Raw genomic sequence first — 24,109 nt, 5'->3', positions numbered from 1 at the left:
TTGCTCCGAGCTTAACTCAGTTAAAAAATTCGCCTTATAAGCTACGAATGCTTGAAGTTGGGGCTCTAAGTACGGAAAATGCATGTTCTAAAAATCAGTACCTTGATGTCACGAGGATTGATCTGAATGCCCAGGAGCCAGGCATCTTGAAACAGGATTTCATGGAGAGGCCTCTTCCCCGCGCCGATGATGACCGGTTCCACATCATCAGTCTGTCTTTGGTGCTTAACTACGTTCCAAATGCAACAGGGAGAGGAGATATGTTGAAACGTTGTGTAGAGTTTCTGACAGAGACACCCCCGGCTGGCTCCTCCATCACCATCCGTCCTAGCCTGTTTCTGGTCTTGCCGTTGGCTTGCGTCAAAAACTCGCGGTACCTGACACCGAGTAGGCTGCAAGAAATATTGTCCAGTATGGGGTTCACATTGGCAAAGAATAAAGAGACGTCGAAATTGATATTCCAGCTCTGGGAGCATGACCGACGTGGCAAGCCTCGGCCGTTCAAAAGGGAGATTCTAAATCCTGGGAAGACGCGAAACAATTTCGCTATCAATGTTCAATAAGAAAGGATGCCATGGCAAGGGAAACAAAGGATATTAGAACCGTGCTCAATTCGCAAAAATCATGCCTTGCGGCAAAAAAGCCCAGGCAGTTCCAATGATCGCCATGACCGATGATGTGACAAGGAGAAACCAATCCAGTATACGTTCGCCCATCCCGATCTCCTTACCAAAAATTTTCAGGTAGAATGCGAGAGGCAGTATGATGCAAATTGTGAAACATAATGCGGACCCCATCAAGGCCATGATTTTGTCGAAGGATGGGAATACGATAGCCATCGCGACAATTACAACCACCACAAAGAAGCGTATGGTGGCTTGGAGTGATCGGCGAAGGGTTTCTGTCAGCCCTTCATGACGATCAGACATCGCGTTGTGGCGCGGTTCGAGTCCACAAAGAACTTCAACAGTGGCCACTAGAGGCCGGCAGCTAGAATTTCATCAGTTCCTTGTCTTGGGGCGCCGAGAAGCTATCCATGAGGTTCACTCACTTCAAGGGCACTTTAGTGATCGGAATGATTGCAATCAATACTATCACACATATAGACAATGCCTGGGGATATTCAGTCGTCAACAGCACGTTGGCTGTGATTTCATCTAAGACACCATCGCCGAACATCAACCATCCCACGATAGCCATTGCGCAATCCAATGAATACTGTTGATTATGTTAGCGCTCGACACGCCGGCGTGCTGCAATACATACTGTGAATATATATGTCGCCCAAAGGCTCTTGCCGTACTTATGAGGATGCCTCATGTCACGATAGATACACGGGAAGCACGAATGTGCCCCCCACGGGGCTGAATTGAGAATCAGTCAAGTCAGCACACGAGATTCGGACAAAGGAACTGGTAAACTCACACATAATAAGACCAAAACTGAGCGGAAGAGTGGCCCAGTTGTCAGGAAACATTGTGGTTCTGGCTGGTTGACGAAGGGAGCCCGGGCTATCTGGTTTGACCAAACCGTCAATGAATATGATACTGACAACTGTAGATATTAGTACATCGTGCGACCGCCGTTCAGAGACAGGAAGTAACACACTGGAAGTACACGACAAGATGCCTAGTATACTCGTGACACTTAGTAACCGCAAGGGAACGAAGTTGAGCGGCATTAGCATAAACCCGCAAGTTATTTTCCATTGAAGGATGCTCAGACCGGGAATCAGAGCATTAAGACTGTCGGCGAAAAGCACAACTAGGGCGACGCAAGCCCCTATCAGCTCCAAACAGAATAAGAGACTCGTAACAATCCGTGCATGATGCCCAAAGCTGATGTAGGCTACATCTGCATATGTCACAAGGCTTCGGTCAACGTCTAAGCATTTAGCCAGGATCTTGGCAGTGTACGAAGTCGTCACGGCAGCGAAGAGGAGGAACGATAACCCCAGGAGCCACCCAGCGTATTTCATTGCCAGAGGCAACGACAACAGGCCGACTCCAATCAAGACATTGACCGAATTGAAAACAGTCTGCGGTACAGTAGATTGGCCTACAACGACACTGTCTCGCGTTCCATCATCGTGCTGAATCTGTTTGACAAGGAGAGGCTCACCATCGGGAATTACAGCTGCGTTGCGATGTGCCACTTGTTCCCTATGAAATTGTATTGCGTTTCTCCGAGTCGCCTCACTGACCCTAGATGAGATCGTACCGTAAGATGTCCCCAGACTTCTATCCAATGATGAGCTAAGGATGGCGGTACTTGGGAACGCCTTTTTTGAGTGACTAGTTTTACTCCCGTCTCCTTCCTCGTCATGATGCAGCAATGGCCGTGTATAATCAGCCTCCTGCCTGGCTGATAAAGAGCTTCGCGATGCAAGATCCTCATTCCACCCCGAAGTCCATTCTTCATCCGGTCTAGCCGCCGCGAACGAGGAACGTCGAGGGAGGACTTCGGGGAAACAAGCGGCTCGTTGCCATGAGCGAGCAAAATGATCAATGCTGTTGGGGCCGCCCGCAAATCTGAAGCGCGCAGAGAACGAAGACGACCTAGACAAAGACGTTAATTGGAGAAAGTTCTATGAGCGAGACGATCGTGATATGTTTCACCTTTGTCTCTGCAAATCGTAGTCATTGATCGGACGGCCATCGTAGCTCGTTGAGCTGGCTTGGCTGTAGGCATCGGAATCAAAAATCCTCCCTTCATATGACTGCTGGTCATTGCCGGACAAGTCCCCGTGATTCTCAGCGGTCGACAATGATTGCTCCTGCATCGCTCCTTTTTACCTTCTCTTTTCTATTATATCCCTTCGGCCAAAGTTTCTCCCACAAAATATGGTTGGTGAACCGTCGAGGAAGTTGTACGGACGAACAGATAGAACAAAGTCAACAAGGTATTAGTTGTCTTGGTCGTCCTGACAATAGATGTGCAAATCCTGGATTATCGAGTGCTTGGATACTGTTTCGAATGTGCCGACAAGAGCATATAGAAACGGGGGAGAAAGCAACTTTAGACGAATATGCATTGTAGTGGTTTAGATAAAACCTATGAGCAGGCTTGGTGAAGTGGGGTCTAATATCAGTAAGTACCTTACCTATGCTGGCAGATAAGAAGCCACCGCATCAAGATCTAAAAATGAAAGATCATAGATTCAGATGATACAATGGACACGGACTGGTATTAAATATTGATAAACGACAGCAGAGCATGAAAACGAGGGTAAAAACCAGAGTATCACAGGGATTAATCATGGAGAATCCTTAACAGAGCGAACCTTGAGCTCTGGTATTATAAAATTCAGAGAGCAACAAAAGAGATGATTATCAGAGCCACGAGGACAGTTACCTGAGGAAGATCCAGTTCCCTATACCACCCATCCTCAATGGCCTTTTGATGCATACATATTATTGCTTGCATGAAGTACTCCTACATCATTTAAACTACGTTATTGGTACAAGGTGCTCGCTGTAACTAGCCTCCAAGATTAGGCTTATGTCATCCAGGAAGAACAGGCGACGACTGACCCATATTATTATTACTCATTCGCCTTATTATTGTCTGTCCCCTGCCACCCCACGGTGCCTGATGAAATTTGCTCCAACACCCCGCTGGACCTGGACGGCAAATTGACCAGCTTTAAGGTATGTGACTCGATTGCTTCTCTCAGTTTCTTCTCTTCTTTGTTTATCTGATTACGAATTTGTCCTTAAAAAAATAAAGAGGCGAATTTCTCCGACTTCTCTGCCTTCTAGCGCTAATAATAATCTTTCCCAGCATCAGACTGTCAAGTTGTGAAGCCTATTCTGCCTCTGGTCGCCAATTACCGTCGCGTCGCCCAACATGAGCGCGCCTCAGCCGAACGAAGCTGAGAAGAACATCGAAATATGGAAGGTGAAGAAGCTTATCAAGCGGCTTGAGGCCGCTAGGGGAAATGGAACTTCGATGATTTCTCTTATCATTCGTGAGGCTCTTCGCATTCGCCTCTTTGCTAGATGCATCGCTAACGTAAATCTCCAGCCCCCAAAGATCAAGTGTCACGAGCGGCAAAGATGTTAGCTGAAGAATTTGTATGTCCAATTCCGTGGAGTCCATATTTATGTCTTAATTGCTCACTGACGGAACTGGTAGGGTACCGCTTCCAATATTAAATCTCGCGTCAACCGCCTCTCCGTCCTTTCAGCCATCACTTCTACGCAGCAACGTCTTAAGCTGTACAACAAGGTTCCTCCAAACGGCCTGGTGATCTACTGTGGTGAAATCATCACGTCAGAAGGCAAAGAACGAAAGATCAACATTGATTTCGAGCCATTCAAACCCATCAATACCTCGCTCTATCTTTGTGACAATAAGTTCCATACAGAAGCTTTGAGTGAGCTCCTTGAGTCAGATCAGAAGTTTGGCTTCATTGTCATGGATGGAAACGGCGCCCTCTTCGGCACACTGAGTGGCAATACACGAGAAGTCATTCAGAAGCTAAGCGTTGACTTACCCAAGAAACACGGTCGTGGTGGTCAGTCCGCGTTGCGTTTTGCCCGTCTGCGTGAGGAAAAACGTCATAACTATGTGCGCAAGATTGCCGAACTGGCTGTCCAAAACTTCATCACGAACGACAAAGTGAACGTTGCGGGCCTGATTTTAGCAGGTTCTGCTGATTTCAAGAATGACCTCAACCAGTCAGATATGTTCGATCAGCGTCTGCAGGCCAAGGTCATCAAAGTCGTGGATGTCTCTTACGGCGGAGAAAATGGGTTCAACCAAGCTATTGAACTCTCCTCGGAGACTCTGAGCAATGTCAAGTTTGTCCAGGAGAAAAAGCTGATTGGCCAGTACTTCCAGGAAATCAGTCAAGATACTGGAAAAGTCTGCTATGGTATTGATGACACTTTGAAGGCCTTGGAACTCGGTGCCGCGGAGACTCTCATCGTTTATGAGAACCTCGACGTGACTCGATATGTTCTCAAGACGTCAACTGGCTCCGAAGTCATTGTCCATGCCACCAAAGCTCAAGAAGAGAACCGAGCGTTGTTCACCGACAAAGACACTGGCACTGAGATGGAAGTTGTTGAGCAGACTTCTTTCCTCGAGTGGCTTGCCGAGAACTACAAAGATTTTGGTGCTACGCTGGAGTTTGTTTCAGATAAATCCAGTGAAGGAAACCAGTTTGTGAAGGGCTTTGGTGGGATTGGAGCACTCTTGCGGTACAAGGTCAACTTTGAACAGCTTGCCGACCTTGATGACGAAGATGAATTTTACGACGGTACGTCTTGAACCCTAAAAAATCTTATCATGCATGCTAACGCAGGGTATCTGTGCAGATTGACGGTTCAGCGGCCTCGCAGAGAGCGAGGATGAACGGCCAGAAGTTCCCAACACGGATCTTTTGACGGCTCGCCCTGTCGTTCGTGAAGGCGGCTTTCATGGTGAATCCATGGCTACCTTGGCACGTACCGCGCTGTGGTCTGGACAAAACTCTATAAAACTGCTCAGAGGTTTGTCTATAATCCATTTCCGACATACAATTTGGTCCGGAACCGAGTCTGACAAGTCGCCGCGCATCAGGGCCATCCAAGCTCCGTAACATGGTCACTGAGGCTACCTAGTTTTCTCTGGGTTGGCCCGAAGAGTGCTTTGCTGAAGAATGGTGGATCTGTTGTGCAGAACTCAGCCGCTCACAAAACATGGTCGAGCTTAAGAACTAAGCTGGCGAGATTGAGATTGTTCTTTTTTGGCACAGTTTACTGGGTCGCAATTCCTTCCATTTACGCTTGTTATTTCTGCGTTCTCCATGTGACCAACGGCAACTAGCAATGCACCTCGGTATTTGCCAGAGTGGCTCTGTTCGCGATGAAACACGAAAATGTCTTCTTAAGAAAGTTGCCGTTCCGTATATAGAAAATCATATCTGTGCTTTCCAGGGATGTCAGATGAAATAGCATGTGCCATGTATCAAACGCTGCTAGTTGAAAGCTGGTCTTTCCAAGTGCCAAGATGCCTGCAGCCCTCAGTAACCTGCTGCATCTTATCCAGAATTTTAGTAACCCCCTGGCTATTCTGGTCCGTAGGGAATTGTTGGCATTCGACAAAGAATACATATTGCCAAGCCCTCCTCTGACTCGGTCGCGTGTTGATGCTGGTAAGATTCATACCAAATTCCTTGAATATCAACAGAGCGTCTGCCAATGCCCCTGGAAAATCCTGACGGATTCTGAACGAGATCAGAGTCTTTTCCGCAGACGGTGTGGGCCGGGGTTTTAATGCGACTGAGGGCGCTTTCACAGCGTCAAATGGAAGCCGGGCTGTACGTTCTGACTTTGTGTTCCTCAGAACGAGGAATCGCGTTGTATTGTCGGCCTTGTCCTCGATATTTTCCGAGAGTACATCTAGGCCGTGGTAGTCAGCAGCGAACCGGCTAGCTATGGCACCACTGTGTTCTTGTGTCTCAAGTGAGACCATCTCAGCAGCTTTCGAGGTCGAAGAAACGTCCTGCCTTTCGATGCCTTTTAAGAATTTCGCCAGGAAATTCTCACATTGACCCCATGCCTGGGGGTGTGTATAGAGCTTTGTTATTGACCTTATATCCGGTTGCGACAGGCCCTTTCGAACCAGCAGGCAGTGGTGAACTGTCAGATAATGCTCTCCGCATACATTCACATCTTCGTATAGCCCATATCGATCTCCTAAAAGATCAAGATTCTGGACAACTGATCCGTTGGTCGAATTCTCGAAAGGAATGATGGCATAGTCTGCTTCGCCCTGCTGAACTGCGGCGAAAGCATCCGCGAACGATAGGCGGGGTGACAACTCAGCAGAAGATCCAAAACACTCAACGGCAGCCTGTATCTTCACATTAATGATGTTCGAAGTTTATGATGAGCTCACCATTCCTGACCTGATGGGAAAAGGACGCTGCAGGGCCAAGAAAAGTCACTCTGATTGGCTCCATGAATCCCTGAACCTAGGTGGACTCCTCCTTAGACTCTCTGGAACAGTTAAGGAGGTCAATCAGCTGCCCCCCTGGCACTGCGGGAACTTTGTCTGAGCTCCGGCATTTTTGACTTGGGAGTTACTCGTAGCTGCGAGCCGATTAGAGCAAACAAAACAAACAGAAACTGCAAGTTTCACTGCCACAAATGCCTAGGATATCCAAGAACACAAGTCATCTTTGCTTGCTGTTGGACTGCTCACAAGAATCTGGCATTACTAGATGAGAGCAATTACAGCCAACCTCCCATTGCCATTGGGACGGCTATACACAAGCACCAAAATGCGAACTTACTCTACATTCTCTGGAAGCTTGCGCCGGGAATTGATCGCACGACGACTTCCCTTAATATATGACTATCTTCATCCTCAACCGTCTCATCTCTTGAACCTGACTTTGGTGGATATCATTCCACACTTGCAGCACACAGGGTACAAGCATGCGACCCTCCCCTCAATTAAGCGACCGCCCCCCCTGAAGCCAGGGCATCATTTAGTCTACTTTCCTCCTCAAGTCACTCTATCTCAAATACTCCCGGATGGTACTGATACATTGCATTTCCCGGGACAGCCATTTATCAGGCGTCTTTGGGCTGGTGGAAGGGTTAGATTCCCATTGATGCACAGTCCTCTCCTTGATGGCAGTCGGGCTGTCTGCATTGAAACAATTCGGGACGTAATAGTCAAAGGCCACCAAGGAGAGGAAAAACTTTTGGTCGATATAGAGAGACGTATCGGCACGGTCAAGGAAGACGAGGAAGAGGAGAGTATCAGGGGACGTTTATGGAGTGACGACGCAAATGAAAACAGGGAGTCATCGGTTATTGAAAATAGAAGCCTAGTTTTTATGCGCCAAAAGACCACACAGCAAATCGAAACAGATAAAGGGGACTTTGAGAAGGTTCGCAGGAAAATTCAGGGTAATTGAGACCAAGCCAAGTTTTGCTTTCGAGGACGTGCTGACTGTCATTTCTTTTGCCTAAAGCTCCCTCAGACGCCGACTTTCGCCATAAGATCAAACCGACCAAGGATTTATTATTTCGATTTTCAGCACTCACATTCAATGCGCACTCCATTCACCTTGACACATCTTATACCCAGAATGTCGAAGGTTACCCAACTCTCCTTGTTCACGGCCCACTGACTCTCACATTGCTTCTCACGGTTTTGCAGAGCTACTTAGTGGAGTCTAACCGCGCAATCAGTGAGATAGAATATAGAAATCTGTGTCCTTTATATGTTGACGAGGACTTAACCATCTGCGGTAAGCCCAGGTTCGACAAGGGAAGCGGGGCTTGGGATATTTGGATCGAAGGACACAACGGTGGTCTGGCTGTCAGAGGCACTGTGAAGACAAACAAGTGTAAAGATTCGCGGTGATAGACTTGACAACTAACAATGATCACATTGTGCTTGTACCTCGGATGGCAATGAAAGTGAAGCTTGTCCCAAACTTCCGGTGCAACAATGGAACAAATTACCATGCATGCGCCCAATGGACCGCTCCTCAATGAGAGCTTCTCTCACCTGATCGAAAACTTGAAACTTAGCGGATGTCCTCGCTCCCAGCCAGTAGCACAGTTTGTGATGAGCGTTCGATACGAAGTCATTAGCCTGGAAATATTAGGTCTGTATACGGACCTTGTCGCTTGTGCGGTAGTGCTTAGAAAAAGAAATAAAGAGAAAGAAAAGCTTTGTTCATGGAAGAGTACAAACGAAGAAAGGGTTCGGATCCGGCGTTTCCTACCAGGCCATCTTGAGTGTAGTTCAATCACATGTATCCCTAGACAGACTACAGCTTGGGATTACATAGCAGGGGCACTGCTCATCAAGCATAGCTCTTTATTCCATCTGACAGACCCTGCTGAAAGCATAACCACAACATTTAGGGTATCAGTCCTATGTAAAGAGAAACAGAAAGTAGAAAAGCTAATATTTTGTCTGATGAAGAAGTACTACGAGAAGCCCTACTCTGTACATGAGGTCCTAGTTAAGACGATGTAACTGTAAGTCATGACTCTGCACGTGACCCTACGCCCACTAATACAGTGGGTCTGTTCGTTTACCGGAATGGAAAAACTTATCAAGGCAGCAGCTAGTTCTTGCAAACATTTTATTCCTCCTCCGAAAATCTCCTCCTCTCACCTTTCGATACAACTTCTCAATGACATCAAGTTGACATTCTTCGCAAAAAACTGCCACTATTCTATGATATGTAAACTGTGATTCTTCTAACAACACAGTCAGGCAGTGGGAGCCAAATTTACAATTCCACTCACTAACATGGATCGTTTCTGGTCTGCTCCTCCTGTCACGAGGTACACCTACGCCGCCTTGAACGCATTATTTTGAGGGATCCTGTCTAACGTTCGATGACAGGACGCTTACTGCTCTGACATTTGCTCAATCAGCTCTGGTTTATGGTGGCCTGCTGAGCGGCTATTATGTTGTGTTCATTCCGAGGCTGCTTTTTAGGCTTCCGCCTCAGTTATGGAGATTGTTTTCACCTTTTCTTCTGACAGGATCGGGTCTTTCCTTCATATTCGATCTTTACTTTAGTACGACTTCATGTCGGACCGGTTTTTAGCCACGCTAACCTGCCATTAGTGTATACCTATGGCAGCGCACTTGAGACAGGCTCACCCCGTTTCAGTTCGCCTGGTGACTTCTTCACCTACGTTTTATTCGTAGCCTTTGTTATCATGGTAAGTCTAGAGGACAAGTATCGGATGGGTCATCATCCGATAGAAAAACCACCACACTTCCTCAACGTTTCCTCGTCTCTGCAAACCTTCTCTTTGAACCCTAGCATAGTCACCTCGCGTTATCTGCCCGCCCAGCCTCAGCTAGCTGAAGCGGTTCCTGGAAGCGAGGAAGATCACCCCTGCATCCCATACAGCACCTCTCTCATTGATCCTATAGGGCTGTATGCGTTGTGGGTATGGTGGGAAGACCACTGAGATAGCCATCGTGATTAAATAGTATCACGTTGGTGGTTATGGTGCCCTACATTCCATATACTCTTCTATCTGTAATGTCAATCATGAATTGTTATACTCTCTCCTGAAACCTGTTCCAATTTCTACCTTGGAAGTAGCCTTGATCAAGTACACAAAGCTGATGAATCGAAGGTCACCGCAGGTTACTTCTTAAGTGGCGTAATCTTCACCTCGGGTGAGCCTAACCTGGCGAATCGTGTTTTCACCCATGCTAACTTGCGACAGCTCTGATTCTAGCATTTGTCTACACCTTTGCACAGGACAATCGAGGGAAAAGAGCAACCTTTATTATCATCCAGATACCCATCGAATACTTACCCTGGGCGATGCTCGTGCTCACTCTGGTCATGGCCGGGTGGCCCGCTGCGTTGAGCGAGGGCATGGGAATCATCGCTGCCCACTTGTATGATTTTCTCACACGTCTTTATCCGACCTTCGGTGGAGGAAGAAACTACCTCACCACGCCAGCTTTCGTAAGGAGATTTTTCGCCGCCTACGCCCCTAGAGGGGAATATCGGGCCTATGGAACAGCCTATCGGCCAGCGGGTCAAAACCCCCCTCCCTCGTCAAGTGGCTGGGCTTCATCCTTTCAGAGCCCATGGGGTGGAAGGGGGCCGGGGCGGAGACTTGGTGGTAGCTAATTCATCTGAAAACAGGTCCTAGAGTCCGACGCTCTACTGTTTACTCCTACCTTTGTCTTTGCTGATGCAGTTGATACTGCATAGTACTATGCCTGGCAGGTCCCTTATTTTAACGAGTGTCACCTCCGCTTTATCCTTGAGATCAAGAAGTGTCATTTCATTCATAATCCAGTACATCATGATGTTCAGAACACAAAACGTTATAAAAATGTAGACGCAGGACCCCGACAGTCTCTTGTATAAGCGAGAGTAGACTTCGACGGTGTTAGCTATTTATGCAGCGCACCGCAGCGCAGACTTACGCAAACCGTGGATTACTTTCACTGAAAGTCACGGGACTATCGGCCTGATTCTGAGCTTCCCGACGCTAACCTCTTTGGTAGTTAGACCTTTTGCCGCACTTCAAAATTTCCCAAAAGTTTCTTTTCTCACTAGCGCCAGAGCAAAACCTTGGTGAAGTTGGTGCAATTTTTCCTGCGCTTCTCACCAAAACGCGCCTTCACCTGGTGACATTGAACTCTTGAAGCCAAGTTTCAAGATGGCAGTCTCAGTGGCTAAGGAAGAGATGGACTACACCATCAAGCCTGAAGCTGGTGCCTCCAACATCTCCACAGAAGAGTGGCCTTTGCTGCTAAAGAATTATGACAAGCGTACGTGAATACTTGATCAGATTCATGGTCCTTCGCTCTGCACGATGGCAGGGTTATTCTTGTGTAAAGTAGCTTGAACTGATTTTATCCCAGTCATGGTGAGGACCGGTCATTTCACACCAATTCCCGCTGGTTGCTCGCCTCTCAAGCGTGACCTGAAGTCCTACATCAGTTCAGGTGTGATCAACCTTGACAAGCCTTCCAATCCATCTAGTCACGAGGTTGTCGCTTGGATGAAGAGAATTTTGAGGTAAATTGTGATCTTTCTGCGCTGAGATTCGGAACCAGATGCTAAACCATGGCATGTTTTGCAGGGCGGAGAAAACTGGTCACAGTGGAACTCTTGACCCGAAGGTCACCGGTTGCTTGATCGTCTGCATTGACCGTGCGACCCGCTTGGTCAAGTCCCAACAAGGTGCCGGAAAGGAGTACGTCTGCGTCATTCGTCTCCATGACAAGATTCCCGGTGGTGAGGCTCAGTTCAAGAGAGCTCTTGAGACCTTGACTGGCGCTCTCTTCCAGCGGCCTCCTCTGATCTCTGCCGTCAAGCGTCAACTTCGTATCAGAACGATCCACGAAAGCAAACTCTACGAGTTCGACAATGATAGACACCTTGGCGTGTTCTGGGTCAGCTGCGAGGCTGGAACTTATATTCGAACTCTTTGCGTTCACTTGGGTCTTTTGCTTGGTGTCGGTGCTCACATGCAGGAACTTCGGCGTGTACGAAGTGGAGCTATGGACGAGAACAATGGCCTCGTGACTCTTCATGACGTCCTGGATGCGCAGTGGATGTACGATAACCAGCGGGACGAGTCTTACCTGCGCAGGGTCATCCGACCTCTCGAGTCTCTTCTCACGACCTACAAGCGTATTGTCGTTAAAGACAGCGCCGTCAATGCTGTGTGCTATGGCGCAAAGCTCATGATTCCTGGTCTCCTGCGCTTTGGTAAGTTCGATTTGCTCTCGGTGATGTTGATTTTCACCTAGTTGCTGACCGATGTCCAGAGGCTGGCATTGATGTCAACGAAGAAGTTGTTCTCATGACTACAAAGGGTGAAGCCATCGCCATTGGTATCGCTCAAATGTCTACTGTTGAACTTTCCACCTGCGATCATGGTGTCGTAGCTAAGGTCAAACGTTGCATCATGGAACGTGATCTCTACCCTCGCAGATGGGGTCTGGGCCCTGTAGCTCTGGAGAAGAAAAAGCTCAAGTCAGCTGGAAAACTGGATGTAAGTTGCTGGGTTTCGCCTTCCAACATAGGTTTTCGTGGTTTTTGTACGCTGACCAGCCCTCAAGAAATATGGCCGAGCAAATGAGGACACCCCCGCCAAATGGAAAACCGAATACAAGGATTACAGCGCCCCCGAAGAAGCTTCCGCTCAGGCTGCACCTGGATCGACAGCTAAAGAAGACGTGGCTGCTGCCCTAACTACCGAACAGGACGAGGCGCCTTCTTCACCCCAGTCCAAGATGGATGTCGATGAAACCAAGGAAGAGAAGAAACGCAAGAGGCATGAGGGTGAAACAGCAGAGGAACGTGCAGAGCGTAAGCGCAAGAAGAAGGAGAAGAAGGAAAAGAAAGAACGGAGAAAATCCAAGCAGGAGAAGGAGGACAGTGGTGATAGCGACTAGACATATACCGGGACCTTATTACTTACTCGGATACCGGGCTTCCATGGTTGGAAGACTTTGTTGCTGCTGTGTATTTGCTTCTCGAACCGTCATGCGGGCACGCTGTCTGTACCTTATTTTGTTTCTTGTTTATCGGAGTCTTGGGTTGAAAAGGGAACCAATGTTAGTCTTTCTTGTATCATTTACGACTGCTCTCAAGTCAGCAATCACAGAAAGAGCCTTTACTGCATCTCTCATTGTAATATGGTTCCACCAACGTGGGTATCCAGGTAGCGTCTTATGATTCAGGTATCGTCCTGGATTACCAGTGTGCATCTATCTATGTAAAACTTATGTATTACTTATCTGCTCTTACTGGCGATAAAAGTACTTTGCGTTCATGTTGGTTGTTGGTTGTTGGAAGGGCCTTTCTGTGCCGTGGCTCGTGACCTTTTTCGCCGATGTTCTCCGCACCAAGTCCGACAAGCCGATTATTTCCCCGCCGCCCGTCCCACCTGCTACATGGATGCCATCTTGTGTTGCGTCGCAACGGCTTTCTCTCTCTTTGTTATCTCACTCTAATCATAGGCTTATTCTCCCAAACCCCCACGATCTCCCTTCTTTCAGGCTTAACGTGAAAGAAGTATCGAATACGACCACGCGCAGACGATCCGGAAATCTTCATGGCTGCAGAGCTGACGTCAACGAAGCTCAATGCGGAGAATCATCTGCTCCTGGTAATTCCCTCCACTGCCCATGTCTATACGCTGTAGCTGATGTTGGCATCTTGTGGTCATGTAGGATCAGCCTCTTCTACGATTACCTCACGAGCTTGCACGGAGAAACTTCAAATCTGTTCAACGACTTGTCGAGAGGGAAAGGGAATATGTCATTCACGCGCTCAAAGAGGCCGCCAATGCCTCCCTGTCAAATGATCAGACACCGGATCAAACTCTCGCGGCTCTCGACTCTATGTTGGCTCGCATGCAAAACCTGAAACGGAAAATGGAAAGTATCCAGCAAGAGGAGAAGAAAATCCAAAACCAGTCACGAAAACGTATACAGCATCTGGAGCATCTGCACCAAATTCCCAGCTTGGCAGATGTCAAATATGACCAGTGGTCCAGGATTAGGCTGGATAGGCTGGTGGTTGATCACATGCTGCGTTCCGGGTACACTGAGAGTGCTCAGCGGTTGGCCCAGGAGAAGGGCATCGAAGACCTAGTTGATCTGGATGTCTTCGTACAGTGCCAAAGGATTGCTCAGAGCTTGCGCCGTGGGGAAACAAAGGACGCTTTGCGGTGGTGTAACGAGAACAAAGCGGCGTTGAAGAAGAGCCAGGTATGTGGAGCACACATGAACATCGCTGTGTCTCGAATCCAGTCACATTCACTAACAAACCAGACACAGTTCAATCTGGAGTTTGAATTACGCCTGCAGCAGTATATCGAAATGCTCAGGACAGGTGATAGAGGAAAGCTCATGGACGCTATGGCACATGCCAAACGATATCTTACTCCGTATACCGAAACGCAATCAAAAGAAATTCATCGAGCAGCAGGACTACTCGCCTTCCCTCAGGACACTAAGGCTGAACCGTACAAGGTACATCCGTCTAATTTTTGTCTTCAAATCCGCCCGTTGTGCCTGAAAATCGCAGCTAACCGGTTTTCAGTCAATGTACTCATTCGACCGGTGGAATCACCTGTCTGACCTCTTCATCCGGACCCATCATGAACTTCTATCGTTGCCTTCAAGCCCGTTATTACATATTGCATTGTCTGCTGGCTTATCGGCCCTCAAGACTCCATCTTGCCATTCCGCATATACCTCCTCGAGCTCCAACTCTTTATCTACTGCGACATCCGTATGCCCCATATGCTCGACTGAGCTGAATGAACTAGCGCGTAATATGCCGTACGCCCATCATGCTAAGAGCTATGTTGAAAGTGACCCGATTGTCTTGCCAAATGGTAGGATTTACGGTCAGCAGCGGTTACTAGACATGAGCAAGAAACTTGGCTGTGTCGAAACAGGCAAGGTGAAGGATCCCACCACCGGCGAGATCTTCGACGAGAGTGAAATGAAAAAAGTTTACATCATGTAGTTGTGGAGGTGTCCAAAATATCGAGGCTGCTGCATGTTTTCATATTCTCTCCCGATTTGTATATCATTACTCAGAAGGTACTGGAGAGGCTAAGTACGAGAACAAAACCCTTAACAGCTTAGTCGCTATCGTCACTATCGGACGAGTCCCTTGACCTTTTCTTATTCTTTCCCTTAGTGTCCAATCTAGTAGCCTGCGGATTCTTTGGCGGGGCAACTTGATCTTCTTGCCTGGCCTCAAAGACATACATTCTTGCCTCGCGGTCTTCTCCTCTCCAGCCCCCTCTTCCCCCATGCTTTCCTTCGACCTCGCCGAGGGTTCGAGCGTGCGAGTATCCCTGGTAAGAGCTCCACGGAAATCTAAAACTCGTGACTACCCGCAAACCGGCGTGCCGTGCAAGATCCTTGATATTCCATAGGGTGTAAGGCTCGCCTTCAAACATGGTCACTAAAATTTGTCCTGGCTCGGTCCTGTATCTACCTCGCCGTCCATGGGCGAGGATATCCTGATCATCCTGCTCGCCCCAGTCTGTTTCACTGTCTTCACTTGAGCTCCAGTTGTCATCCTCTTCGTCTTCATCATCGCCGTTCAAGTCTTGCGGACGGGCCGACAACAGTGGCACGCAGGCCTTAAAAAAGGCGACAAGTAATTCCTGGTTTGAGCGAACCTGTCGATTCACGTCCGTTGATAGGCCACCGACGTGTGGGAAGTTGAAACATATGATATCCCAAGGACCACCTGTAGTGGTTGCTGGCTCGATCTTCTGCCTATTTTCCTGCCAAGCAGGACGTTTGCGCTCGCGGCGTGCAAAGCCTGTGCGGACATCCTTCCCACCTCCGGCGGGAGATCCGAGTTTTCGCGCATCAACTGCGAAGAGTACGTTCGGAACCCGACGCTTGCAGTCTTGTTTCTTATCAGACTGCTCTCCGCCTTTCTTTTTCCCCTGGGTGCTTTCCTTCTCCGTCTCAGATCCATCAAGATCACTCTGTTTTCTCTTATTAGAGAACGAGCTAAGAAGATCCTGGACATGCTGTTTAGCTTGTGGATATTTGCTATATAGCATCTCTTCAGAGTCGTAGCATGTGGCCAGGATATTCCTGCAACGGTGCTGCACTGCTAGAGAGCGAGCAAATGAGAAATCCCCTAGTAAACATCTCATCAGACTATTTGCAATTCAGGAACTCTGGTGTCTTGAAGCGCAAGACACCAGGGCTCAGCCGAGCCAGCATGAGTACACGGAAGGAAAGGCACAGAATAGCTTCAGGTCGGGTCAACGTCAATACAGATCGCTACTATACTATAACTTCAACAAAGCCAACACGACGAGTGCCCTCGCAGGGTAACACATGGGGAAACATCGACGCTCGCCTGACTCTGTCGGACAAGCACATCAGACAAACGTAAATAGGGAGAATAACATTGACTGAAGGACTCTGGACGCTTCAAGTATTTGAGAAAGAAAATCATTAAAGGAAACTTTAATCTTGAAAAGCAGTACGGAAGTATAAGGAGACGAAGCACTCACCCTCACCCACAAGTAGGATGCGATCTCTCCGTCCAAATGGGACAATAGGCCGTCGATGTTGGGCCGGATTCTTCTTGTTCTTCTCCGCTGTACCATTGTTGCCAATGCCACTCTTCTGGGTCTTAGATGTCGAAGATGGCCCCGCAGATGTAGATAATCTCGAAAACGTGTGCATTTTCCGGGCTCCTTTGAAGCCAGGCCCATCACCGCGCTGGGGCCCGTTAGCCCGGGCTCTTTTCGATCTGGGCATGTCTCTAAGATATATAAACTTGGGTCCTTCAGGTCTTGTCGTCTTTCAGAACGGATCTAAACGAGGATAGAATTGAGGACGGAGCCGGTTCTCTGAACTGCCTGAATAACTGGACCCATTTAGGGACTACTCCCCCATTAAATTAAGGTAGGACTCAGATCCGAAGAAAAAAAAAAAAAAAAAAAAAAGAAAAATAGTAGTTCCAAACCTGCGCGCGGGCCAATTCATCCCCCGAAATCAATGGATTTTCTGAATTAAATCTCAGGTAGGGAACAGAGACAACTGGCCAGCTCATTTCGCAGATTACTGTTTTGTTATATCCTGAATTGATTTCTATTCTGTATTTTTTAAATCCTCAGCAATTTTGACAAAGAACGGACTATGTCACCCAACCCGCTCTATAACCATATTAAAAAGAAGTACAAGGTTGTTATATACATCACACTGTCAAGGAAAAAAAATCCACTGTCTTCAAACATCTGATCTGTCTGCAGCCTCAACGTCCCGAAAATTGGCATGCATATGAGCAGGTAGTATCAATCAAGACGGGGGAGGGTGAAATGAAAGCCGTGACCAAAACTTCGTGATTTGAAACAAAAATCTTAGCAGAAAGAAGGAAGCCTTCCCATCAGACCGAATACGATGAGGGTAGGCGAGGTTCCTAGGAAGCGTTATCGACCACAAAGGCCAAATGCAACAACGAAGTTGACCGAAATGCGGACAACTACGTCTGAAAGGGAGTATAGGTACATATCACGTTCATGTTAGGGGCGAGTCCACGTTTGTTTCGGGGAGCTGATTCAAAATGATAACAGGGGCGTCCGTCGTTCATGATAAGGTGCACATCGACATCTCGCTAAACCTTCACATCAGGGTGAAGTGATTCAGGAGCGCAGAGAGTCTCTCATGCTCTGGCTGCTAGCACTGACGGGGGGGTTCGACATTGGCAGCACACCAGTCTTTGGCTTGGCACTTTGCTTGATCTTGGCAACGGCGTAAACAATTCCACTGATAAAACCGACAACAATGGCAGAAACGCTGGGGAAAGTGACGGGAGCATCGAAGAAGATCAAGCCGGAGAGTGCGATGGGCAGCTTGTTCAGAGCGCCGACCATGGAATAGGTTGTCGACGAGGTCACGCGGACACACCAAGCGGAGGTGTAGGAGATGAACACGGACGACAGACCGGAGAGAATCATGGCAAATAAGATGCCGTTGCGATCGGCCGGGGGGAAATTGCGCGCGATGTTTGCCGAAGACCAGTCCTCCATCAAGAAGGTGAGAACCAGAAGCACAGGGATTGACAGAAGATTGTTGTAGAACATGGCTAAATGAGGCATAAGGTTAGACGCGAGCTCCAAGATTCCGTGGCAGAGATATAGAAACAAGAAGGGGCATACTGTCAAAGTCCTTGAAGTTGGTCAACTTGATTCGCTTGCGCATTCCCAGGACGTAGGACGAAGTGCAGAGACAGTTGATCAACATCCAGATATAACCAGCATTGAGAGTCGACACTTTGGCAGTAGCGTCTCCACTACTTTCAACTGCGTGCTTGATATCGGCCCACGCGGCGATGATGGAACTCAGGACCATAAGTCCAAACGAGAAGAGGGTCATGCCCGTCACCGAACCGCCAAACCAAAGTACCTCTCCGTAGGCGATTAGGATGATGGTCAGATTCTTGAAGATGGTGTACACAGGGATCGATAGATATTGCAGTGCCTTGGAGCCAGTGTAAATCATGCCAATCAGAAGCAGAGTGATCGGAAACCCTGGCCAGAAAGAAGACCTGTCAGAATGCTTTCCTTGGAGATACCCAACAACGGAATGGGATGCTTACACTTCTTGGCCTCATCCGAATTGAAGTCGCGATATGTAATCAGTTTGCTACTCTTGCATGTTTGAATCGCCACAATACAGACAATTGACTGGAGTAAAACGACGTTGTCAGCTCAGGCTTGGTGACTTCTACGCCCCGGCAAATCTGACCAACTTACCTGCACGCAAAGGAGGAAGAAATTGAGATTGAAATCCGTGCCGGAAAGGACATATTTGTTCATGACAGTCATCAAAATAGACGAACCGCAATAAGCCAGCACAGGCAGGATGGGATTATTGGCAAGCTGCGCAGCTGGAGGACCTCTGGGCCGAACAGCAGGGGCCGGCGCCTCGAAATTCTTATTGCCGTGGTCTAACTTATCCATTTCGACGGTATACTCATTCGTTTTCTTGTCGTCCGCCATGGTGTGAGACTGAGAATCGGATTCGAAGACCGAGGGAACAAGAACGAAATCGAGGAACGAAGGGGAGAATGCTTCAGTGGCACAAAACAATTGCTGATGAGTCGGATTCGTGAGGGAAAAAGGTAAGATGAACGCAAAAAATGAATGTGAGAAGCAATGAATGATAACACAATATATTATATAGGGAAGAGCCTTGATTCCTTTTCCACTTCCTTCAAGTTCCTCCTATTTGAATGAGGTATGTAAGGAAAGGGGGGTTGGTGGGAAATAAGCAGAAGTCCTGATAAGATGAGAATGGTTTTGTATGGAAGAAATATAATCAATCAAATGTTATTATTTTCATTACAGAGGATCACTGTTGCTATTTTCTAATTATGAATAATAATGAAGAGAATTCTCTGCCTGACGATCCAGGCCGCCGTCCCGGAAGCGGCATCCAGGAGAAGGTACGTTTGAATACAGAGTACAGGTAATGTACCTGATAATTACATACAACACAAATTACAGAGTGTTCCATAAGGTACCTTAACATAATTGATACACAAACAATCAATGGATAGAAACACTGGAGCACATTTGAGATTACTGCGAAGGTGCACATTCCGCCACTGATGGATGAGGTTACTTTCGATGATAGGATATAAGGGGAAATTCTATGTTGAGACTTTTCTCATTTCTGAGCAATAGGAGCTCAACCTCCGTATTGATCGTTATGGGTTTTATCTCCACTGTGCCCTTAACTTTACAATGACAATCGTCTGCTTTATCAACCAACCCCTTTTGGGTTCTCAAGACATTTCGAACCATGAATTCATCTGTCTCCTGAGCGTTTTCTTCTAGAACCTAATTCGACTAATAGGTCTAGAGAATAGACCTGCCAGCGCCATGAATCAAGATTCAGAGCAGAAGCACCACCCCGCTCGAGATCTGGACGACGACAATGACGACGATTCCCTGTTTAAAGCGCTCGAGAACGAGGATGACTCGGCCTACCGTGCGCATCGCATCGAACAACTCAATGCCGAGTTTTCTGCAGCCAAAAACAATCGATCCTCTTTCCGCGATCCAGCAACCACCCTCGTTGAAGAAGGCCTCTACCCTACTTTGAAAGACGACCAAGCCGTGCTTGACTTCACAACACAGACCCATCGTTGTGTCATCCATTTTGCCCATCCGGATTTCGCCCGATGCGGGGTCATGGATGAGCATATCCGGGCATTGGCAACACGGCACCATGAGGTGCGCTTCGCGCGCGTCGATGTGCGCAATACCCCCTTCGTGGTGGACAAGCTGAGCATACGAGTCCTTCCTTGTGTAATTGGGTTCAAGGACGGAATTGGTGTCGAGCGTGTGGTGGGATTCGAAGGCCTTGGAGCCGGGGGTGGGGACGGGGCTGACGGCTTTAATATCGCGACTCTAGAAAAGCGGCTGCTTTGGAAAGGGATCCTCGCCCAGACGAAGTTCAAACATAGTCAGGATGATTCTGATATATCTGAGGGTGGCAGTGGCGACGAAGGTTCCAGCAGGAGACGGCCAGGTACTGGGCGACGGACTATTCGGAGCGGAAATGGACAACACCCTGGAGGCGATGATGACGATGACGACGACTGGGACTGAGATGGCAGTATGCACCCTTAAGCTCTTTTCCACAACAGCATGACCTAGTTGATCTGTCTCGGCGGAGGAGAACAGCCATAGCTCTGGCTTGTAAATCACAATCTGGTGTGCAAACGATCATAGACATCTCAAGTGTCCAAGGCATATACAATTGGGCTAATACTGCCACTCATAAGCTTGTTTGGATGCCTGTACAGTGAGACTTAGGGGGAAACTGAAAGGATGGTGTGTCCCCCGTCCTCTCGTAATGAGAAGTTCGGTTTTGCCATGTCAAACACATCATGGGAGACATGGCCATTCATAAGCGAATGAAACTTCTTTCTTCTAGAGGACACGTGAAGAGAATCATCACTTAGGAAAACGAGTAGGAGGATCCTTCAATCATGAGAGACAAGCGGAAGGTCAATTGGCTAATATTGAACTTAAACTGCATGATCATTCAGTAAGTTACAGGCAATGTGGCTCAAGGCGAATGAGAAACAAGACCATCTTCGGAAAAGAGAAATCGAATGCTCCATGGAAGTATGGAAATACCGTATGAATAACAGAAATAGCAAGGAAAATTTATACAAGCGGTTAAAACCAGTCACACCACATCTGCCTACTCGCCAGAGGAGGCTGTTGTTCTTCAACAGGTAAAGTCAACGAGAGAAAGGGAATAGCAGCCGCGTAGCGTTGGCACAAGGGTGCTCGCAAGAAAGAGAAGGAAAGAGCTCAGGAAAGCAGGCTTAGATGGCTATATTCTTCATTTCCCCCAAGACCTCAGCTTCCGAGACCGCGGTTGTCCCTTGGTTAGACTCACGTCTCTGCACCTTTTCTGATTTGGGTGACTTCTGCTCGTCATGCTTGTCTGCTCGGTCCTGATTTTCCTTCCCAGAGATTTGGGGTGTAACCACCTCCATCAAATCATCGGTTTCAGGCTCCTTTCTATTTTCCTTGGAAGCATCTTCGGGCATCTCAACTTCAGCGCTCGTATTCACAGGACTTGTCGCTTCTTCTGTGACACGAGCTAGAGGACTCGAAACGCCGAACTGCGTCTTAGGGCTCTGAGTAGAACCGCGGTTGGGAAATCGGTGAGGAGACCGGCCTCGTTCTTCACTAGGTGTTGGGCTTCCATACGGGGATTCTTTCCCGGGTCGGCTGTTCGTGTTGAGTCCCAGTCCATTTGGCGCCTTGCGTCGAGGGGCTCTTCTGCCATATTTCTGGTCTGTCCTCCAACGCAGAATCTCCAAATAGGGCGGCTCAACATTCTGACCTTTAAATTCCAACAATTTAAGCTCATTTGTCTCCTCATCTACGTTGACCTTACCACTGCAAATATCATCCGCGACCACAGCAAGGAAAGCAGCCCAAGAGCGAGCGACAACGTATTTGCAGTCGTAGTCACGACCGAAAATGATGACCTGACCCCATTTCCCGGCGGGGCCAGGGGCCAAGTCGATCGCAATATTGTTTCCACCCCAATCACGAGCAAGAGGGATCCAGGCAGGGTGTGCGTATGCCTTCTGTACAGCGCCTGGAGGCTGTGAGTCCTGGCGGTCCAGAAGTTCTTGTCTCCAGAGAGGATTCGGGCCTTGCGGAGGTGCCGCAGAGGATGAGCTTGCTGTGGCTTTCGGGGGAGGATTCATCATGGTGGAGTTGCTCAGAAACTCTTCATTGACCGTTCTCCAGTTCTTCCATTCTTGAACGATTTCCTCGCAGTCTAGAAGCATACATCCGAAGATAACGCCTGTGGGGAGGCCAGGGCGCTCCTGACCGTCGTGGATCATAAGGGACTCCCGCACCTCCAAGGGCAGGCTGCAATCCAATTCATGCTCCAACTCATTTATATCGTTTTGAGTGCACCCCTCGCAAAGATTATCGTATAGCTCTTCGTAATTATTTTCCAGCCATCGCTCAATTTTCCGCCATGAATGGGCCACCGGGAGCGGAGGCGGAGCTCCGTCATGGAAACTTTGCATCTGAATCTCCGGGGCACCATCTGCGCCACGTTCAGTTGATCGCCGCTTCTGTGAAGAAAGCGACCTCAATCCGGGGGAATAGGGACGGTTAGGAGAACCAACTCCGGTAGGGGAACCAGTCCACCCGTTAGAGTTGGAACTTGTAGACCCTTTCGGTTGGTCATCCTCAAATGTATCAGTCAGATCCGGTCGAGACTCAATGGCGCTCGTCGCAATAGACGTGAGGGGCTCATGGCGGCTTTGACTCAAAGGTACATGTCTTCCGGTCCGATATGGGGAGTCGTGGGACGCATGTCGATCATAGGAGGTCATCGTATGCCAAAAGGAGCGCCATGCTGAACCGAAGCTGTTCGAATAAAATCAGACAATTCGCTCAGTCTCTTTGACTTCGGATGTATTATGTAGAATGAGAAGGGCTATCTTCTTTTCTTGATTCCCCAGGGAATTTCAGACAAGTGCGAAGTAGAACTTACGCGTTCGACATGTTGGGAACCTCCACAGCACTAACACCAAGCCGAGGGCGAACTGAATCTAGAAAGTTTGGGATACTCAAGTGTACCGAATGTGGGTCATTTGATTACTGACGCTGGAGGTCAGATAGGAGAGAGGTGATTTGGGACGGAGAAGATAGAGAAGAAAGGGCGAAACGACCAAGACTTTTTTCCCCCTCGATCAAGGGGAAGCGGAGGGGATGTGGTAGAAGGCGCTTGATCCGTTAAGTTTCCTGACGAAATAAGGAGATAGGATGGCAAGTATGGAGTGGTATGGGCTGTGTGGGATATAGAGAAGGGAATATCAACAAGGAGGAGCCAGAAGGAAGTATATGGATTCCAGACGAAAAGAGGTGGTGCCGATGATTATTAGTAGTCAATCGACCTTTACGGACTTGGACAATTGAAGACAAGCCAGAACGCAGAAAGCGGTAGGAATCCATCACCCAAAAGCAGACGAGCCCATGCGCCAACTGTTATTTTCAAAGACCAATAACAGAGGTAGCGGTTTTAACAATCTGAACAGGAGATATGTAGATAAATTATTGCGATATTTAGGTAGTCTACCAATGTCTCTGTAACTATGGTTGTACGGAGGAACACCACGGTGAGTACGTAGCCTTACACTTTTCCTTCCGCCGTTTTCAACGCTTCTTCGTCTCTCGAATGTCTACTTTTCTCCTCTTCAATGTCCTCTTCGGGGGCTAGCTTTAGCGCGTTCATGTGTGCGTGTTTGGACTGCGGATATTTGGATGAGCCGATCATCCATGATTTGATCATTTCATTCGCCTTGAGCCCCTGGGACTGTGGAAACTCTCATTTCCTTTCAGGTACGGAGTAGAGTTGACTGACCCATATACGTAACTAATAGTAAACTACTAGTATACAGAGTAGATGATAGGTTCATAGAGAATTAAAGGTTGGATTGATTCGCACTAAGTACAGGACTGACAGACATATCTAGATAATCTACGGAGTATATGCCACTGGCAACAAACAGCCGAAAACATCGACCGATACC

General features: G+C 48.1%; 8 protein-coding genes across 8 annotated transcripts, besides 1 other annotated feature; 4 read left to right on the top strand and 4 right to left on the bottom strand.

Annotated features, from left to right (window-relative positions):
• Positions 1-3,849: 3,849 nt before the first annotated feature.
• NFIA_037420 (translation termination factor eRF1) lies at positions 3,850-5,277 on the top strand (the record flags this gene model as incomplete). Its single annotated transcript, XM_001266064.1, has 3 exons — positions 3,850-3,970; positions 4,027-4,076; positions 4,138-5,277. 3 exons carry the CDS (start codon positions 3,850-3,852, stop codon positions 5,275-5,277), a joined length of 1,311 nt encoding a protein of 436 aa, XP_001266065.1.
• A 678-nt stretch (positions 5,278-5,955) lies between these two features.
• NFIA_037410 (prephenate dehydratase PHA2) lies at positions 5,956-6,462 on the bottom strand (the record flags this gene model as incomplete). The annotated part of the gene is made up of 1 exon (XM_001266063.1): positions 5,956-6,462. The coding sequence occupies one exon, from the start codon at positions 6,460-6,462 to the stop codon at positions 5,956-5,958; it is 507 nt and encodes a 168-aa protein (XP_001266064.1).
• A 4,706-nt stretch (positions 6,463-11,168) lies between these two features.
• cbf5 (pseudouridine synthase CBF5) lies at positions 11,169-12,915 on the top strand (the record flags this gene model as incomplete). The annotated part of the gene is made up of 5 exons (XM_001266062.1): positions 11,169-11,280; positions 11,374-11,530; positions 11,595-12,226; positions 12,286-12,512; positions 12,580-12,915. 5 exons carry the CDS (start codon positions 11,169-11,171, stop codon positions 12,913-12,915), a joined length of 1,464 nt encoding a protein of 487 aa, XP_001266063.1.
• Positions 12,916-13,577: 662 nt separating this feature from the next.
• Positions 13,578-15,001, top strand: NFIA_037390 (FYV10 family protein; the record flags this gene model as incomplete). Its single annotated transcript, XM_001266061.1, has 4 exons — positions 13,578-13,631; positions 13,696-14,235; positions 14,305-14,499; positions 14,699-15,001. The coding sequence occupies 4 exons, from the start codon at positions 13,578-13,580 to the stop codon at positions 14,999-15,001; spliced, it is 1,092 nt and encodes a 363-aa protein (XP_001266062.1).
• A 118-nt stretch (positions 15,002-15,119) lies between these two features.
• Positions 15,120-16,776, bottom strand: NFIA_037380 (25S rRNA (uracil2634-N3)-methyltransferase; the record flags this gene model as incomplete). Its single annotated transcript, XM_001266060.1, has 2 exons — positions 15,120-16,144; positions 16,527-16,776. 2 exons carry the CDS (start codon positions 16,774-16,776, stop codon positions 15,120-15,122), a joined length of 1,275 nt encoding a protein of 424 aa, XP_001266061.1.
• A 163-nt stretch (positions 16,777-16,939) lies between these two features.
• Positions 16,940-16,970: a microsatellite.
• Positions 16,971-17,660: 690 nt separating this feature from the next.
• On the bottom strand, positions 17,661-19,019 carry gmtA (GDP-mannose transporter; the record flags this gene model as incomplete). Its single annotated transcript, XM_001266059.1, has 4 exons — positions 17,661-18,103; positions 18,177-18,548; positions 18,617-18,704; positions 18,774-19,019. 4 exons carry the CDS (start codon positions 19,017-19,019, stop codon positions 17,661-17,663), a joined length of 1,149 nt encoding a protein of 382 aa, XP_001266060.1.
• Positions 19,020-19,904: 885 nt separating this feature from the next.
• Positions 19,905-20,636, top strand: NFIA_037360 (putative NTP binding protein; the record flags this gene model as incomplete). Its single annotated transcript, XM_001266058.1, has 1 exon — positions 19,905-20,636. The coding sequence occupies one exon, from the start codon at positions 19,905-19,907 to the stop codon at positions 20,634-20,636; it is 732 nt and encodes a 243-aa protein (XP_001266059.1).
• Positions 20,637-21,364: 728 nt separating this feature from the next.
• Positions 21,365-22,909, bottom strand: NFIA_037350 (SMI1/KNR4 family protein; the record flags this gene model as incomplete). The annotated part of the gene is made up of 1 exon (XM_001266057.1): positions 21,365-22,909. One exon carries the CDS (start codon positions 22,907-22,909, stop codon positions 21,365-21,367), a length of 1,545 nt encoding a protein of 514 aa, XP_001266058.1.
• Positions 22,910-24,109: the final 1,200 nt, after the last annotated feature.

The sequence above is a fragment of the Aspergillus fischeri genome, genomic scaffold (genome assembly GCF_000149645.3).
Source record: "Aspergillus fischeri NRRL 181 1099437636247 genomic scaffold, whole genome shotgun sequence".
Classification (NCBI taxonomy): domain Eukaryota; kingdom Fungi; phylum Ascomycota; class Eurotiomycetes; order Eurotiales; family Aspergillaceae; genus Aspergillus; species Aspergillus fischeri.
Note: the sequence above shows the minus strand (reverse complement) of the source record. Positions and strands in the feature narration are given on the sequence as shown.